The 20,220-nt window shown below is 37.3% G+C and overlaps 1 protein-coding gene and 1 pseudogene across 2 annotated transcripts in view; both read right to left on the minus strand.

The window, feature by feature from the left end:
* FRYL (FRY like transcription coactivator) overlaps positions 1-20,220 on the minus strand; it is a 263,554-nt gene that overhangs the window by 81,925 nt on the left and 161,409 nt on the right. For both annotated transcript variants that reach the window (XM_049790204.1, XM_049790203.1), the window contains 8 exons: positions 16,793-16,900; positions 12,472-12,709; positions 11,231-11,416; positions 10,908-10,994; positions 8,683-8,951; positions 6,173-6,371; positions 4,893-5,017; positions 3,060-3,117 (listed from right to left, as the gene is read on the minus strand). In XM_049790204.1, coding sequence (XP_049646161.1) covers positions 3,060-3,117; positions 4,893-5,017; positions 6,173-6,371; positions 8,683-8,951; positions 10,908-10,994; positions 11,231-11,416; positions 12,472-12,709; positions 16,793-16,900 — 1,270 coding nt within the window. The remainder of the gene's footprint in view (positions 1-3,059; positions 3,118-4,892; positions 5,018-6,172; positions 6,372-8,682; positions 8,952-10,907; positions 10,995-11,230; positions 11,417-12,471; positions 12,710-16,792; positions 16,901-20,220) is intronic.
* On the minus strand, positions 18,688-18,800 carry LOC126032846 (uncharacterized; annotated as a pseudogene).

Consider the following 20,220-nt stretch of genomic DNA (forward strand, 5'->3'; position numbering starts at 1 on the left):
AAAAGGTGCCTATGATAAGGGACCAATCACTGCAAGGCTGCTTGGACCGCCTAACTCAGCCAATCCAAGCAGGCTTTTTATGCATGCAAATTAGACAATGTTCTGTACCCAAATCTACACTATAAAAAGCCTGCTCAGATTGGCCAGAGTCAGTGAGGAAGTCTATTACAGTATAACCTTTGAACCTTTGCTTGTTGTGATTGGCTCACTGTGGTACATACAGTTGCAGCACAGGAATGATACAGTTTGATACAGTGAATATAGGCCTAAACCTATGTTTTAACTGCAAAATTAGGGGGTCGTCTTATACACCGGAAAAATACGGTAATTAATAGCTAGGAATTGATTGCATATGCAACTGCAAATAGTCATAACATCTTGTGAATTCTGCCTCTAATAGCAACATTATAGGAGTAACATACTAATCTCTTATATTAATTTATTCTAAACTCATTATTCCATATTCACTATGTAATTTTTTTTTTTCCTTTCTTTTGGGCCATACACGGTGATGCTCAGGGATTACTCCTGGATATACACTCACAAATCACTCCTGGCTTGGGGGACCATATGGGATGCTGGGGGATCAAATTGTGGTCCGTCCTAGGTCAGCATGTGCATGGCAAGCACCTTACCACTTGTGCCACTGCTCTAGCCCTCACTATGCAATTTTCTTAATACACAACAAAGATATTTATTATTTTACTTTCATACTCAAAATCTAGTTTTCTACTTTCCAGAAACAGGCCAATTTGTTGATAAACAACTCATTAAATTTGCAGTTTCTTTTTGCTTTTAGAACTACACAGCAATTTATATTAAATAGGATTGCTTTTAACATTCTTTGAGAATTCCTGCAAAGTTTGAGTTGATCTGATTTACTTTCTCTCTTGTCAGAGATACTGCACTAAATTTCTCAAACATAGCATCTCACAGTCTGAGCTTCTCTCAGTGCATCACAGATGACTTTCTATGTAGACTGAGATGGAAATTCATGAATATAAATTGGTACTTCATTTTTTTTTTTTGAGTCCTAATTCCCTTTGATAAATCACCCTGCCTAGAAGCTAGCATGATTGTTCAGAAACAAAACATAAATCAATTACTAAATGGAGACACAATCTCTGTAAAGAACTGAAATGATTGAATCAAAGAAAAGGAATAAAGAATACATTGTGGCATAGTGGGTAAGGAATATGCCTTGCACGTGGCCAACCTGGGTTCGATTCCCGGTATCCCATATGGTCCCCTGAGCCTCAATGCCACCAGGTGTAGCATAAAGACAAACAAACAAACACAGTTACAAAGTATAGGTGTAAAACAGTAGTTGCCATTTATTATTTTCTTCCCCAACTCAACCCCTTTTTCTTGTCTAAATTCCTCAACAGATATCCAATATTAATAGCAATCAGTTTCATACTATGTTCGATGTCATATTTCTTCATAGATAGATTTCTGGATTCCATTACAGGAGCTGTCATTCAAAAAGTCCAAAAACTGCTTGTTTTGGCATTTGGGCCACACCTGGTGGTGCTCAGGATTTACTTGTGTTAAGGAATCTCTTGTGGTGGTAACTGAGGGACCAAAGGGACTGCTAGGGAACGAATCCAAGTCAGCTAGGTCCAATAGAAGCATCCTACCCACTGCATTGTATATCTCCATCCCAAAGCTATATATATATATATATATATATATATATATATATATATATATTTTTTTTTTTTTTTTTTTTTTTTTTTTTTTTTTTTTTTTTGGTTTTTCAGGCCATACCCATTTGATGCTCAGGGGTTACTCCTGGCTAAGAGCTCAGAAATTGCCCCTGGCTTGGGGGGAGCATATGGGACGCCGGGGAATCGAACCATGATCCTTCCTTTGGCTAGCACTTGCAAGGCAGACAACTTACCTCTAGCGCCACCTTGCCGGCCCCCAAAGCTATATTTTTTGTTAAATTCATTGGGTCATTTTCAGATGCTACTGGTAAAAGCGAACCACTGGTCTATTGAACAAAACTGAATCCCCAAATCTCTCATAATCCAGCTCCTGTCTTGTTCTCCCACTGAATCAACTCCTTTCACCATAATACAACCACAGTAAATTTTGCAAGTCCAAATTGTCAAGTTTATAAATGCAACCTAGAATAAATATCTTTCTTTAGCTTGTCTGTTGGTCAACAAACTTCAAAATTCACTGCAAAGATCAGAGTATTACTCCATAGGCAGAATCTGGGGATTTTTTACTCTAAAGCTCACAGTTCTCTTATCTAGGTCTATGGGTCTGTAAAAACACTGTTATCATCATGGTTTTAGTATCTACCTGCCCTACTAGGCCTTATATAAAAGTGGCTTCCTTGAAACTCCATGTAGCTCTGTAGATTTAGTGTTTGGGATTAGGGGGTTGAGGCCTGGACTTGTAGAAACATAATCTCTAGCCTGTTTGCTATTGTTATAAGACTTTCTGGGATACAGTCATACCTATTTATTTAGTTGTCTAGTCAGTAAAGTGGAGGTACTGAATATGATATGCAAAATTGGAAATATTTACTATCTGACCATTTATAGAAAAAACTGTGCTGGCTCCAACCTGGACACAGACTATAATAAATACATATTTTCACCTCTATTACAGGAGTTTTAACATCTTTTACAAAATGGGTTTCTGGGGGCCGAAGCGGTGGCACAGTGGTAAGGTGTCTGCCTTACCATGGACCATGGTTTGATCCCCCAGCATCCCATATGGTCCTTAAAACCAAGAGCTATTTCTGAGCGCATAGCTAGGAGGAGTAACCCCTCAGTTTCACCAGGTGTGGCCTAACCCCCCCCCAAAAGTAAGATCTCCCAACCCCCCCCCAAAAAAAGAGTAAGATCTCTGGAGATGCGGGACATGGGATAGGGTGAGGGGCTTCCATCTGTCACCAAAAAGCCATAAACTGTGTTAAACAATCATTTACTATTTACTTATGACATTGTAACATCTGGTATAATGTCATACAGAAGACAAATGAATGGCAAATATTTAGCAAAAAAAAAAAAATAAACCACCCCCAAACCAATATAACTTGCCTCTGGCCTCCTTTCGAGGGCTTCTTTAATTATGGGGTGCAATTCCTCTATTAGTTCCCTACAAAAACAAAGTGATATGCATTTCTTATAATAATTAACCACATACTTGGATACACACAAATACGTAAATATTAACATCATTATACAGACAAATGCTATTCCTACTTAATTGTTTTAAATACCATTCAAGAAAATTTTTTATTTTCATCTACTTTCACTATTTATAAAGCAAACCATTACAAGAAAGGAGACATATTTACTTGACATTAATAAATGATTACTATTATTAATAAAATAGTAATACTCATGTTAATTTTCAATGTCTGAATTCACCAATTTTACAGAATATTCAGTAAATTTAGGTATAATTAAAATTTATACCTAGACTAATAAGATAAGGAAATAATGATGATTAAAGATATCTGTTAGTAACACAAATGCATTATGTAAAGGATTATTAAAATATTAAAAATTTTAAGTTACCTTTTATTTTTTATTTTGGGTTGCCTTGTTTTGGTTCTGTGCTGAACACTCTAGAATGCTCAGGAGCCACTCTGGGCTCTGTGCTTGGAGTTACTCAGGGGATAAGGCAATGCCAGGCATTGGGCCCAGACCATGGGACTGAGCAGGGCTTGCAAAATATGTGCTTAGCCCACTTAGTTATCCAATGGACCCTCAATTTTTTTTTGTTGATGTGATAATTGGGGACCACAGGACACAACTGGTAGTGCTGGATGGTGGGGACTAAACCAAGGACTAAGCACAGGTAAGGTAATATATATCCTTAACCAATGTACCCTATTTCCCTGGCCCCTATTTATTGAATTTATTTTCTTATTTTAAACAGAGACTATACTCATGGCTAAAAGATTGGGAAAATAAAAAATATTAAAAAATAAGTTTATATAATTTACATAATAAACTATATAATAAACTACTATAGCCACTTAAAGTATATTTTCAGAGGACAGGAGAAATAGGCTATAGGATAAGTGCTTGCTTGCACTTGGTCAACCAGATTCAATCCCCAGCACCACATATAAGCACTGCCAGAGGAGATCCCTGAGCATAGGGCCAGGGGTAAGCCTTGAGCACTGTATGTATTAATAATAGAATTAGTTCTATTTATAGAAATTTGATTGCTCTTTAAGAAGTGGTGATCATTTTGCATCCCATTTTCCCATACCATTTATTTGTTAAAAATATACCCTTCTAAAACTTTACTTATATGCATGCTATCTTTCCCATATCGACAGATATAATACAATTCATTAAATTGTGCTCTGTTATGCATTTTATCTTTGAGACAAAAACATCAAATATCACCTAATGTGATATTTGAGAACAAGGAATACATGCAAAGTCCAGCAGGTAATAGAAAACAAAAATGAAAGGATTAGCCTTACACCCTAAAATAATAGGAGTATACATAACTTTTTCTGTGAAAAATCCCCTGAAGAAGGGAACAATGACTGGTTTCACCAGCAGACCAAGATTGTAAGTTAACAGAATCACAGTGAAGGTAAAAAAAAAAATACTAGGTATTAAAATATCAAAGTTTTGCAAGACATTTTGTAATTTTCAGAACATATTAATAGACTATGTATCGGATTTTAATAATTCCATAAGAAAATTAATTTTATTTTTTTAATTTTCTCTAGAAGAAGAAATACAGAGAGAAATCAATGGAATATCCTTAAGAGGTCCATGCTCTTAAAGTAGTAACTATCTAGCAGTATCTATTCATCCTGATAGAAAGTCTTCTCTGACATCTTTCTCCAACTAGTCACTTTCACCGTTTCGGTACACAATCAAATACAGCAAGATAATTACCTAAAAGCTCCGGGGTTGGTCCTGCCAAGACCTAGAACAAGGGATTCTGTGATTTCCATACTCTCAGAGCGCATCATTGGAACTATGTGCTTAAACAAGGATGAGGGGGATGGAATGGTAATAATCTGTAAAGAAACACAGAAAGAACTGGTGAAGAAAGTTCATTAATTTGGTAACTTGACAATTCAATAATATTTGTTCAAGACAAGAGGTTAAGGTTCACCTCTCAGCTACAATGCACAGAATATAAAAATTATTTGTCCAATCATTCACTGAAGGATCATTCAGAGAACTGGGTTTGGTGAGTCTCTTAATTTTTTCCTTTTTTGGTGGGGCACACCCAGTGGTTCTTAGGGATTATTCCTGGCTCTGCACTCAGGAGTCATTCTTGGCAATGCTCGAAATGCTGAGGCTCATATGAAATGCTGAGGCTCAGTCAGCCACATGCAAGAAAAATACCCAATCGGCCGTGCTATCACTCCACCCCCCATAGATCTCTTCATTTCTTAAAGATGTGGCATTTAATGACTGACTCCCTCCATTAGAGTCTGTGTACTTTGAGCCATAAAAGTAAGTTAAATAAAATCACTTCACAAAAGCTCATCAGTTTAATGGGTAGGTGCTGAGCAAGTTCTTGCATTGCTTTTTTTTTTTTAAATTAAATTTCCTTTAACCACCTCTTAACACCGTGTGTTACACCATGAAGTGGTAGATTTGTTCTTATCAAATATCATTATCCCAACATATCTTAGGGGGAAATCTAGAAAAGTATTTAATAATATAAAGGCCAAGAGTCAACTGTGGGCCCGTAGGATATTCCAGGGGCCACTGGTGAAAATCACATAAAAAGGGGGTCAAAAGGGCCGGAGAGATAGTGCAGCAGTAGGGCATTTGCCTTGCACGTGGCTGACCCAGGATGGACCTGGGTTAGATCCCCTGTCGTCCCATAGGAGGGGGTCATGTCTAAGCATAGGGGGCAATTGTAGGACAGAAAGAGCACAGGAAAGAAAGGGGCCGGTTTACATGATTCCTCTAGGATTCTGAGAAGTGGAAACTGAAGACTAGAAAAAGTGTCAAGGGGAAATGGGGGTTGGGGGCACAAACATTAAAAATACATGAGCACTGACATCTGCACACCAAAGGCGAAAGAACCAGGGCATGCGGAATCCAGACAAACAGCCATGGAAAGTCGGGAACACCTGCTCATTCTAAGGGTCAGAAACAGGAAGTCTTGGGAAGGGGTCTGTAGTGCTCTTGGCAGTGCTGGGGTGGGGACTTACTTTGGAATCGATGCAGTAGCCACTATCGGGGGTGGACGCCAGCGTCTCAGGGGGAGAGCACCTCACTGAGCCTGCGGATGAGGAGGCGGTGGTCGCCGAGGTGGCTGCGCTGCAGCATAGCAGCAGATAGTTCCTCCACAGGCCCACGTAGGAGTCGCTGCTCGAGGTGGTGTTAACTTTCTTCGCGTTGATGGGGCTACTAAGGAAAGGAGGGCACACGAGGACACAAAAATGTTGCTGTAGACTTTTTTTTGTTTGTTTTCGGTAACGAATTGTGAATTGATATCAATTGCTATCATATGTAAGTTTTAACAACCAGTACCACAACTCCAGGAGTGGCTTAAACAGTGAATAAAATACTAGAGTGGAAATTAAAATGCTAGATCTGATCATTTTACCAGCCTTATTCCAGTGTCCACATCTTGAAGCTCATATATATGCTAGATGCAGAAGCAAAAATCTTCACCCATACCTCATACTAAACACATCTTTGATTCACAAGCATTTACATAAATGCATTAATATATTTCTTTCAACATAAAACCTGAGAAACTGAATCCTTTTCCCCATGTAACATTTTCAATGTATTTCATATTAAAAAATGTTCCCATGATAGCATTTTTGTTTGTTTTTGGCCACGCCCAAAAGTGTTCAGGAGTTACTCCTAGCTCTACACTCAGGAATCACTCTTGATGGGTCAGGGGACCATATGGGATGCTGGGGATCAAACCTAGTTGGCTGCATGCAAGGCAAATGCCTTTCCTTTTGTACTATCTCTCTAGCGCCGCTCCTCCCCCCCACACTGACCAAATCCCTATTTTTAAGGCTTGCAGCAAATGTTTTGTGGATATGTATAATAAAGTAATAAAGTAATGTCAGGCGGTGGTGCTACATTTGAAAAAGAACAATAGAGCAGAAAGGGTAGATTGGAACTGGCTTATCTTTCAAAATATGGTATTTATTAGGGAAGGCTACAAGTTCATACATAATTTTCAAGGTGACAATTATCACTCTTCATTAAAGAATAATATAGAGGACTCAGTGTCACTGTACAGGGCAAGGTGCAGGGGTTGCATGCATCCAAGCCCAGTTTAATACCAGGCACCCCCTTGCCTCACCTTCTTCCACACCATCAGCATCAGTAGATGCAGCTGTGGTACTCTGGTTCAACACAGGGCTGGCCTGTTACTCCTCAGCACTGCATGACCCTCACTGCATCACCTCCTTGAGCCTTTGCATTAAAATACAAGTTGAATTGGCCAAGAATTGCTGCAAGTGATCCTACGGTTCCTGAATACTATATGTGAAGCCTCCAAGTATTAAAAACAACCAAACAAATATATATATACATAATAGCATACAATAAACAATACCAGAGAAACTCCATAGAAATGAAATTAGCATGAATACATAAAAATATAAAAAGTGAATACATATTTCAATCCAAAAGAAAAAATTATTACTCAATAATTTAAAATTTAAATTTATTTAAAATAAAATTTAAAAATCAAATGGGAAGGGGCAGAGCGGTGGCGTAAGTGGTAGGGCATCTGCCTTGCATGCACTAATCTAGGACAAACCACAGTCGATCCCCTGGCATCTCATATGGTTCCCCAAGCCAGGAGTGGCCCAAAAAATCAAAAAACCAAAAAAACACAAAAAAAACCCACAAACAACCAATCAAATGGGATATGTCAGATATGAACCTTCAGGGAAGAGAAAACACCAGGCCAAATTCTAGGGTCATGTGAGTCAAGATCACAGAATGGACATGGAAGACCATATGTAGACTTTGAGAAGCTTGTTCTGGTTCCTCATAAAGTACAAGGATGGCTTTAATAACCAGAAAAAATAGTACACACTGGAGCCATGTTTAGAGACTCCATAATAGAGCCTAAGATGTTAGATTGATCCATGTACTTTTACATGGTCAAATTACTATTAATGAAAGGACATATTTCATACAGTTGGGTATTAATATACTATCTAAGGTAAAATCAGAAACAAGTGCAGGTTAAAAATTCTCTTCTTATGTTTAAGAATAAAAAAGTTAATACTGCAGCTTATTGTGATCTTGGTCAACTTTCCTTCCTTCCAAATCTTTTATCATTATCTGCAAAAGCATAATTATGTGGTATTACCAATTAACCCATCAGTTAAAGACTTCTGTATAAAGTATCAGTAAATGGTCAGATTTTGGTTGTCTTGTATTTCACCTTTTTCCCCTACAAGTCTCAACTAAAAACACTGAGACTCATTATATCTTCTTGTTAACTTTCACTTCACTTGTATGTCCTATGTACCAACCACTGTGTTACTAACACAGTAACAACTGCAATTTGTGAGACAAAATTGTATGAAATGGGTAAGGGATTATGAGAACAAATACTCTCCACCTATGATCTTCTTCCTTAAATATATTACCCATTATGGAATCTTATTCATGGGATTTCTGATCTGTACAACTTTTCAAAAACAGAGATCATGAAGAATGACATTTCAAAACTTACTTTATATCAACTTGGGGGGACAATGATTGAAGTCTTGTGTATGCAAACGTCCATGCATAGCCCACAGCTGTCGAGCAGTGTTTGGGAAGGTTTTCTTGTTTTAAAAAACTGGAGAGACTTATAATCCACGGATCTTGCCCTTGGGTCACATGTGCAAATATCCAAATGTGTGATGGACTGATCACATCAAACTGGTGGCTAATAGGGGATGAGTTCCATTCTGCTAATGTCTGTAAATCTATTGAGCTAGGACAATACAGCAAAGTTGTCTAGTAGGAAAAGAAAAGCAATCAATTACTACACATAGGCAGCTTTCAATATTTTTTCTTATGAACTACTGGCAACTATAAGTGATCTCTCTTATAGAAACTCTAAGAGGTTCTAAAACAAAGATTCTTAAACAGGTTCTTATTGAGTCCAACCTGTAGTTCCTAAAATTGATTGTTAAGGTTGAAGAGTATGTGTTCATGTGTTTTTCGAGAGACACACACCATATCTTTCATTAGTCTAGAAAAGATATAAATCAGATGGTTAAGACTGCATGAGCTGGGGTGATTGTAGGGTGCTTGCCCTGTAAGTGGCTAACCCAGGTTCAACTCCCTGCTTCCCATATGGTACCCTAAGCAACACCAGGAATTATTCCTGAGTGCAGAACCCGGAGCAAGCCAGTGTGAACCCCCACCCCCAAAAAAAGATAACCACCACACATATAACTAATATGTGAACATGAAACCTCAATGAACATACTAACAGAATTGTGAAAGAAGACAACAAAGTTGAAGCATCTTTATGCTGAGGAGCCTATCCCATCATACATAATCAGGTGTAAAAATGGGTTCAACTACAGGGGTACAGTCTTACACATTTGCTCAATAATATTATGAGCTTTTATACTGAAGAAATAAATTCACTTTCAGAGAAATTTATAGGTCACCCACAGAAAAGCAAAACAACAGTGAAAAGTGGAGCCTTGGACTGAATGGGGAGGTTTGATTCCTGAACACCTTCCTTCTCTCTGAGGGAGACACTGTTTTAGATCCTAGAAGAGTCATTCATTACATACTCTCTTTTTGTGGTTAACATGATACATTAATAATTAAAGCGGGATTATTTATACAGACTTAGTTCAGATTTATAAAACTTTATTTGATTTCACTTGCTTATACATAACTCATGAATTCTATACATAAAGGCATACAAGAAGGCAGAGACAACTCTTGTTCATGATTCTAATCAGAAAGAAAAACATTTTATGTAGCCAAGACTGATACTATTCATGCATCGATCTTGAAATTATGATGCAGAGCAATTTTTTCCTAAACTAAAGTGAGAAAGTTTGCATAAATGTGTATGCTGACAAAAGTAAGTTTTCTTCATTTTAATAAATTAAATTTCATGAAGCTTGCATAAAGTATTAAACATCTACTGCACTGCACTTAAATTTATATGACAATGCAAAGAAAATGTTATCAAAGGCACTGAGTGCATTTTTCTTTTTGACTTGTATTTCAACCAAAGTCTTTCCAAAGCACTGTTGTTTTGTTTTGGGGGCTACAATTGACAATGATCAGAGGGTTACTTCTGGCTACGCACTCAGGAATTACTCTTAATTCTACTCAGGGAATCATTTGGGATGCCAAGAATTGAACCTGTGTTGTCTATGTGCAAGGCAAGAACCCCACTAGCTGTACTACCTCTCAATATATATTTTTTCTCAAAGCATTTTTAACCCAAAACATGTATGTGAATATCACATACCATAAAATATAGACAATTATCATCAATAGTATCATTAGATTGGAAATAATAAACTCTAAACTGTTTTTTAATTCTATAGAGAAGAGAATAAATATACCATGGCAGAAACTAATATTGCTTTTTTACTTCCTATTTCTTAAAACAGTTTACAATCTTTTGGGGCTGGAGTGATAGCACAGCAGTAAGGAATTTCTTTTGCATGCAGCCGATCCTAGAGGGATGTGGGTTCGATCTCCAGCATCCCATATGGTCCCCCAGGCCTGTCAGGAGCAATTTCTGAGTGCAGAGATGGGAGTAACCCCTAAGCACGGCGGGTATGGCCCAAAAACGGAAAAAAAAAAAGTTTACAAACTTTAAAAATACTTTTAACATACTATATTTGTAAAGAAAATCCATCTATATATGTATATGTGTATATATCTTAAGCTCCAAAATGCAACTGAATAGTTTAACATCATTATAATTACCTGATCAGCCCCAGTGAGATGTATGAAGCTTTCAAGAATGGATGGGCTCAGCCTGTCCATCACATCTATGGCTAATTCATCTTCACCCTATAAGAAAGGACATCATAGATCTAAAAACATGCAGGAATGTTTAAAAAAGTAGACAAGTTCAAGTAATCAAAAGAATTCACTTTAGAATTCTAATTGTTGCAGATAGAAATAAAAGCAGTTTGGTTGGTCCAGACCCTGTGAAAAAAGACATTGTTAACAAGTACGCTTCTTTTACTTGGCAGTAACAGAAACAGAATAAGGACGGACCAATGTGTAGTGATGGCTTAACTTACCTTAGGTATTTCCAAAAGTGCAAATAGAGCCCGTATTTCTCTAAGGACACTGACGGCTAATCTCCTGGTGGCTGGTCGACTGCTACAGAGAATGACAAGAGCAAATCCTTCGACCACATGGAACACACTGGAATATGGGCTCCTTTCCAGAGGAGGGGGATGAGAGGCTCCATTAACTACTCCATGCTTGAAAAATAAGCACAAGATAATAAAAAATTAATATGCATATACAGACATTCTAGTAGTACAACAATTAATCAAAAGTAAAGCAAATCACAGCAATTATGGCTACAGCTTGACCAGCTCCAGTAATTGAAATAATGCATAAAACTATAGTAGTGTGTAAAAATAAGAGACAATTAATTGACAGTCTATATGTGAATCCTTCTGTAGCCTCTATTATTCTCTGCTTACTTTGTAACATGGAGCTGATATGATTATTATTCTTAGTATAAGCTATATGTGAAATGAGAGGACTTAGGGCCAGAGATATGGCTTAAGTGTCAAATCATCTGCTGCTTAGCATGTGTAAGGCCCTGAATTTGATCCCTAGCATCAGATGGCCCCTTCAAGCACTACTGGTTGTGCCGCCTTAAAAAATAAAAAGGGGAAAAAAATGCAAAGGGGGGAAAACGTGAGGGAAAAGGATCATATTCTAGACACTCAAAGTAAGAACCAACAGCTGAATTGGTTTAGAAGATCCAATACTTAAATCTCCAGTTTCTGTGGTGTATACATTAACATAAACATTTGAGCACCTTTAGTTGGCAATGTGTTTTGGTTTTTAATTTGTTTTGCTTTATTTTAGAAGTGCTCAGGTATACTCCTGGCTCTGCACTTGGGATCATTCTGGACAATCCTTAAGTACTTTGAATATACATGCTACATAGGTGAAACAGGATAGTACCATGAATGAGAAAAGTACCTCTAAAGGAAGATGAACACAACTGTTTTTTACTCTAAGAACCTTAAATATATTGGACACAACCTTTTTTTGTGCTCTGGAATTGCCTCCACTTTCTCTGTTCATTCAAAACAAATTGTTTCCAAAGAAAGGATAAGTAAGTCAAACACACAAATATGTACTTAATATGTGAGCTAGAGGAAAGTTCAGTTTCAGAGCATATGGCCACTTTGAAAGCAAGACATATAATATATTTTTAGAGAAAGTCCATATATAGAAATATTATTATGGTACATTTGCCACTGACCACAAAGAAAGGGACAAAAGAATTTGGTACCCGTGAATCCTGGTTTTTGTTATGCATCTGGATCGCTTGTTTCCACTGATTTATTAATTGTACCAACATCTTTACAGCATTATCAAGAAGCGTGGGATGGATATCAGTTACTTCACGAACAATGAAATAAACAAATCCTGAAAGAACGTCTTCCCGCCAATCCGGAAAATCCAGCATTAGTGCCTGCAGAGTATTGAAAGCCAGAGCACGCAGTTCTTCATCCATGTGAACCGTGAGTCTGCCAAGACCAAAAGGCCATTAGCACACTCAAAACCTCCCAGGTAAATTTACCATCTACAGTGAAAGATGAAGTTATGGAACACATTACCTCTGAGTTAGTCTATAATAAGTATGGAAATTAGAACCAACGTTCACTTTTAGGCTATATTTACCTTTATGTTCATCTACATTCATTTGCTCAGATTCACATACAACCCATTAATATTAGTTCCTCTCAGGATAATTTAGAGCCAGTTTTATCATAACCCTGATCTATCTGGGAAAAAATATCCTGACATAGAGAATTGTGTTTGAAAAATTCTTGGACCTTTAATATACCATGTTATTTTAGAATCAATAAAAAATTAGGTCTGATCTTCTAACAGGTTGGCACTATCTCATATTTCTTTAGAGTTTTGCCATTACTGAAAAGAATGTAATTTTATCTCTATCACTCCTTCACCTTTCTTCAGAAGATGCAATATATGTAAGACAGCTGATGATTATGAATGGAAACCCATAAATCAATATGAAATCAATATAACAGAAATAATTCTTGAAGGTGAGAATGAGAATTAACTGAGGTAACATAATAAATGAGATGTGCTTAGAATAAAAATGAAAAAGTGTTGAACGAATATGTAAGCCCTAAGGAAAGTGAAAGCATAAATAAATTAGCAGAAAAGCCACATAGGTGCCAGAGAGATAGCATGAAGGTAGGGCATTTGCCTTGCATGCAGATGGACCGTGGTTTGAATCCTGGCATCCCATATGGTCCCTGAGCTGCCAGGAGCGACCCCCTCCCCCCAGAAAAAGAAGCCATATAAAATTACTCTGTAAAGTCATCAAAACAATAGGAGATTACAAGGCCAGAGAAAGAAGATAGCAGGCAGGGAACTTGTCCTTTATTTGGTCAACCCAGGCCTGAGGCACTGCCAGGAGTGATCTCTGAGAGAAGAGTTAAAAGAATGACCTGAAAACAGCCAAACATGACTCAAAAGTTTTATTTTAAGCAAAAAAAAGCTAAAAGCCCCCCAAATACAACCCTCCAAACCCCACAAAACTATAAATTACAGATGATAGAAGAATAAAATGTTAACATTAAATGATTCTAACCAAAAGTGATAAATGAGAAAAAGCAGAATGATGGTTGTAGTACTAAAATTACCAGTACATAATAAGAAAAAATAAAAATAAATAATAAAAATAAAAATAAAATTACCCATACTATAAGAATAAGCAATGGCTGATAAGGCTACGGAAGACTTTGTGACCGACATTCAGGAGAAAGGCACAAGCCTTACAAATAGCTGCATAGATGAGATAAGTAGGTAATATTACAAAGAGGCACAATTAACATGCTTAAGAATCTCGTATTATCCTCAGCAAACAGAGCAAATCTATGTGGCTTAGGACAAAAGAGGCATTATAGCCTTCACCTTGCTCAACTTATTCCTGATCTCCATTACTTGCCAGTAATGCTTAACATTCAATAAACGAAGCTGAAGAGAGAATGAATGCATGACAGCTAAAAGATGAGTGTAGGGGAGTCACAAAGCATAGCCATAAGAGCAGCACACAAGAGTCATCACATAGGAGTAGAGGGAGGAAGTCTAGCTCAGGGGTCTGTCTCTCAGATAATCACCCAGGGCTGGGAGAGCCTGTGGAAGCAGAGTGACTGCCTCCATAATACAGTCCTTAATATTTCTATAGTCCTTCAAAATCCACAAGAATAGAATAGACAGGATATTTATTAATACATCTATATGCATACTAACAACTCATTTTGTAGTTGATAAGGGGAGCTTGGCTAACTACTTGAAGGTGGGAAGATTGAATGAACTTGACTGAGTCAGAGGATAGACTGAGAAATCTACAACGAATCTTTCGTTTGTGTGCTCGTTTTATTTTATTTTTATTTTTTAGTGGGGAGGCCATACCCAGTGATGCTTAAGGCTTACTCCTGGCTCTGTGCTCAGTGGTCATTCTTAGTGGACTTGGGGGACCATATGTGACATCAGGGGCCTGAGTTAGCCATATACAACACACATACCCTACCCTCTGTACTCTCTTTCCAGTCATTTGCTTTGTTTTTAAATAAGCAAATTTTTAAATGTGTAATTTTAGGTATGGAATAGGGGATACGAGAGGTCAGGTTCTAGAATTTTTCATTCTTCTGATAAAGTACGTGAGTAAATGAACATCACAGAGGAAAGAGGCAAAGTAAATAGCAAAGAAAATTATTCTTCACTGCCTGACCTTTGCTAGGCAGGCCCCATCCCTTCCCTTTGTAAATGGAATCATTTGGGTGAAGAGTTGTGATCACTGAGTGCTGAAAGGAGTAAAGATATATACAAGATACCCCTTCAGTATATTATAAATACAATGTCTAAAGGAAAAGAGAAAAAAAGAGAGAGAAATAGAACATGAGTGTAAGCTCAAAAAATATCTGCTTTCAGAGGGAGGCAGGAAGGAAGGCAATAGGGAGAGGGGAGGAAAACTTGGGACATTGGTGGCAGTGGTGAAAGAATGGGTGTTGGACACTGTATGACTAAACTCAATCATGAACAACTTTGCGACTGTATCTCATACTGAAGTAATTATAATTTTTATTAAGGAAAAATTAAAAAAAAGGTGTGTGATCACAATGTACAAAGATGCTGCTAAGGTGAGTTAGAGTGGGAGAAAAGAGAACAGAATTGAATGTTGGATGGATATTGCTTTCCCAAAGAAAGCATGTTATTTAAATCAATTTGTTTCCTCCTAAATGAGACACCAATTTTGTTAAATCTATGTTCTATTCAATATACAGGGATGGATTTATCTCTAATGCAAAGTTGCAAATACCATATCTCTCCTTATACTCCTAAGAAGAAACAAACTCTATTCATCTGTGATGGCAGCCTCCAATAGTTGAGGATAAGTTAGTGCATGTATATATGAAAATGCAGGGAGATTTTTAGAAAAAGGTTGAAAACATAGCTAAAGTCCTCTATTGTTTATTCATTGGAACTTTAACTTAAAATGGAGTAAAATATGTACAACAACTACTATACATCTTTCTTAGTGACCATTCTCACTTGTTAAGTCAAGTATTAGGGTCTGCATTTGGGATCTGAACAAGGCATCTGTAGGACACAATTGTGCTCACTCCCTCACCCCTGCTGATGGTAGAGACCTGTTGTGAGGCAGACCATGTGACCTGCAAATCCTGAAATGGTAGCCACTCAGTGCTTTACTGAAAAAAGCTTGCTAGTCCCTTATTGAAAGCAAATCTTTATCTCCACAAATTTGTTTTTAATAGATAATTACCACAATTTAGAGTGAATTTGGAAAGTTAGTACGTAAGGGCATTATTTTAAGTGAAGTAAGAAAAATACATTCAATGTGATCTCACTTATATATACAAAATAAAAAAAAATAAAAACACAGAAAGAACAGATTGGTGGCTGCCAGAGGTCAGCAGGTTGAGGGTGGAGATTGAAAAAAATTGATAAAGGGGAAGGATTAATTCACAGGAATATAACATATTGCACAGTGTCTCCTATAGCTTAAAATACTGTATTGCATATTTAGAAGTTGCTAAGACAAACTTTAACAGTTCTCAAGAAAAAAAATATGGTAATAGATATATGATAGCTTATCCTCATGATCATTTTTCTTTTTTTCTTTTTTTTTGGTTTTTGGTTTTTGGTTTTTGGGCCACACACGGCAGTGCTCAGGGGTTACTCCTGGCTGTCTGCTCACAAATAGCTCCTGGCAGGCACGGGGGACCATATGGGACACCGGGATTCGAACCAACAACGTTTGGTCCTGGATCGGCTGCTTGCAAGGCAAACACCGCTGTGCTATCTCTCCGGGTCCGTGATCATTTTTCAATTGATACAAATGTTGACTCATTTTGATACCTGAAGCTAATATAATGCTATATATCACTTTTATCTCAGTTAAAGAAAATAAGTGGGAAGAACATGTTAACAGAATATGAAAGATAAAAGTTTAGAAAGTAAATAAAGGATTTTTAAAAGCCCCAACAAAGTAATAAAAACTTACTTTTCAGTAATAATAGTAAAGAATGGAGCAAACGGTCACTCTCACTTACCTTGCTAACAGTTCAATGAGGTCAGTTCTGCTCATTCCATCAGGAATCAGTCTTGGAATAGCAGCAATACAGGTTCTAAACAAATCAATTTTGGGTTTTCTTTCTCCCCTGAAAAATATATGAGAACTTTAAAAAGTATATTACATGTGGTAGACAATGAAAACAAATTTAAAAAATGGAAAAACTTGAAGTCCACTCAAAACAGTTTCATTCATTTAATATAAAAGTACCATTTTAATATAAAATAGTAAATACTATTATTCACAGATAGCATGTTCATTTATGGTCATAAATGGACCAAAGAAACAGACCAACCAAGGGAAAAATAAAGTAAGTGAGCAAAAAAGACTAATGATATATATTTTTTAAAATATAAATCTTTATTTAAACACCATGATTACAAAGCATGTTTATAGTTGGGCTTCAGTCATAAACGGAATACCCCCCTTGACCAGTGCAACATTCCCACCACCAACGGCCCCCCTCTTCCCCGCCCGTCTGTATTCACGATAGGCATTCTACTTTTCTCATTCTTTAACATTGTCATGTTAGTTGTTAGTGTAGTTATTTCCCTAACAGTGTTCACCACTATCTGTGGTGAGCTTCATGTTGTGAGCTAGACCTTCCAGTCCTTAACTCTATTGTCTCTGGGCCTTAATATAGTAAAGTTTTTCATTTTTCTTAAAACCCTTACATGAGTGAGACAATTCTGTGTGTCTCTCTCTCCCTCTGACTTATTTCACTCAGCATAATAGTTTCCATATCCATCCATGTATAGGAAATTTTCATGACTTCACCTTTCCTGACAGCTGCATTGTATTCCATATGTACTACAGTTTCTTTAGCCATTAATCTGTTGAAGGGCATCTTGACTGTTTCCAGAGTCTGGCTATTGTAAATAGCGCTGCAATGAATATAGGAGTGAGGAAGGGATTTTTGTATTGTATTTTTGTGTTCCTAGGGTATATCCCTAGAGTGGAATAGCTGTATCATATGGTAGTTCAATTTCCAGTTTTTTGAGAAAGCTCCATATTGTTTTCCATAAAGGCTGGACTAGACGGTTTTCCCACCAGCAGTGAATAAGAGTTCCTTTCTCTTCACATTCCTGCCAGCATTGATTATTCTTGTTCTTTGTGATGTGTGACAGTCTCTGTGGTGTGAGATGGTACCTTATTGTAGTTTTGATTTGTATCTACCTGATGATTAGTGATGTGGAGCATTTTTTTCATGTGTCTTTTGGCTATTTGTATTTCTTCTTTGAGGACATGTCTGTTCATTTCTTCTCTTCATTTTTTTTTATGGGGTCATGTACCTCAAAGGAAATAGTGCCTAAGATACAAAAGCCACCCAAAGAATGGGAGAAACTACTCACCCAATACCCATTACACAAGGGGCTAATATAAAAAAATATACAAGTTGCTGACAAAATTTAATAAGATAATGATATTTAATTACTAAAACATATGTATTTAACTTCTGGAGTCCCAAAATATTAGCTAAAGTTTTCATTTGATATGCACTACAAATGTCTTTAAAACACATTTTTATGCACCTCTGCTGGTACTATCTTTGAATTATATTTCTGGATTCTCCTCAGAAACATACATACTGGAATAATCATCAGCATTTCCCCCAGCTCTAAAATAATTTATTTTAAATATCTAACCTCTTTTTTTTAGGGGGGGGTCACACCTGGCAGTGCTCAGGGGTCACTCCTGGTTCTACACTCTGAAATCGCTCCTGGCAGGCTCAGGGGACCGTATGGGATGCCGGGATTCAAACCACCGTCGTTCTGCATGCAAGGCAAACACCCTACCTCCATGCCATTTCTCTAGCCCCTAAATATCTAACCGCTTTTTTTTTTACACCCCCTCCCAAAAATCTAACCTCTTAATGAAGTTTTCTGTTTAAATTTTGATCTATATTTCATACTATTAAATTTATTATTAATTTAAACTCATAAGAACAGATACTACACTTAATCTTAGCCAAAAGGCCAAGAAGCAACATTTTATTATTTATTTTTACTGAGGTTCCATGATTTATAATACTGTTAACTATACTTTTCACACTTCATAATTCTATGAACACATCATCAGAGTCCACTTCCCTACCCCAGTGTCCCAAGAATCCCTCCAAACTTGCACCCCCTCATCTCCACAAAAGCTTAGTTTACAGACAAAAATCTCCACTTCCATTTATTTTAGAGGCTATTTATGTATTTTATCAAATTTTCCTAATTAGCCTGATAAAACAACTCATGTTTGATATTGTGAGTGTAGGGGGAGACTCTAAAGTTGTGCTCAGGGGACCTGGAGACCCCCATTGGTGAGTCTTCATCAACTGGGCTATTAGTTCAATTCATTTACCTGGGTCATCCTTTGGGATACACCCACAAAGCAAAGGGGATCATGCCAGGGATTGTTCTAGATTTGGTTGCATGGAAGGCATGTGCTTTAACTGCTGACTCATGAATTTTGTTTTCTAAGGGCCATACCCAGTGGTGCTCAAAGAACTAGGTGATGCCAAATTCAGGGCTGTGCACCTACTAAGCATGTGCTCTACCACTTCTAGGTACCAGAATGTGGATTTTTAGTGGTTTGAGTATTTGTGTCACTAGCATTAGACATGACACCTACTTTTACAAATGTGTTATTGCCATTCTTGACAAGATTTCACATACATAGATTTCTGTGACCACAATATTGTGAGATAGCAGTAGTTCTGTTCCCACATATGAGCTGTAACTGCAGAATCAAGCATGCCTGTTAGCTCTTCAATGTATCCATACATAGACATGCATGTATGTAACACACATACAGTGGAGTAGAGTAGTCTTGTTTTCTTGACTCCAGGGATAGACTCAGGCAATAGTTTACAAAACCAGATTTTCAAAAGAGGAAACTGGCCAATAAAGATAATAGTACAGGAGAGGAAGGAAATGTGCCTTCAGAGCAAGTAAAATCTGACTCAAACACTGATAGACTCCAGAAGAAACAGGCAGGAGGAATTGCCTCTGGTTGGTTGGGACCAGAGATGGACTAGACTAGAGACAGGAGACAGAAATGACGGAAACAAACTGACTTAGACAAAAACTTTGTGACAAAAATGAATGAACACTTCCCAGAGAGTGTAATGAGGGAGGAAACTATTGTTAGTTTTAGGTTTCTATTTTTGGCAGTCAGTGCACTGGAGGTCAAAGCCCCTCTTAATGATTCTTAGCTAGCTGTGATGGTGATTCAACCCAAGAGTCTGAGGGTGACAGGGTTTTTTTCTGGGCCATTCTGGCTGTAGTTTGAAGGCTTCCAGGGCTACAGACAGTAGTGTTCAGGAGACCATGTGGTACCAATAATGAAACATGGGGTTGGCAGCATGCAAGACATTAACCTTAATCTATCTCTCTGTCCCAAAAAGAGTTAAGATTTTTA

Source organism: Suncus etruscus, chromosome 16, assembly GCF_024139225.1.
Source record: "Suncus etruscus isolate mSunEtr1 chromosome 16, mSunEtr1.pri.cur, whole genome shotgun sequence".
Classification (NCBI taxonomy): Eukaryota; Metazoa; Chordata; class Mammalia; order Eulipotyphla; family Soricidae; genus Suncus; species Suncus etruscus.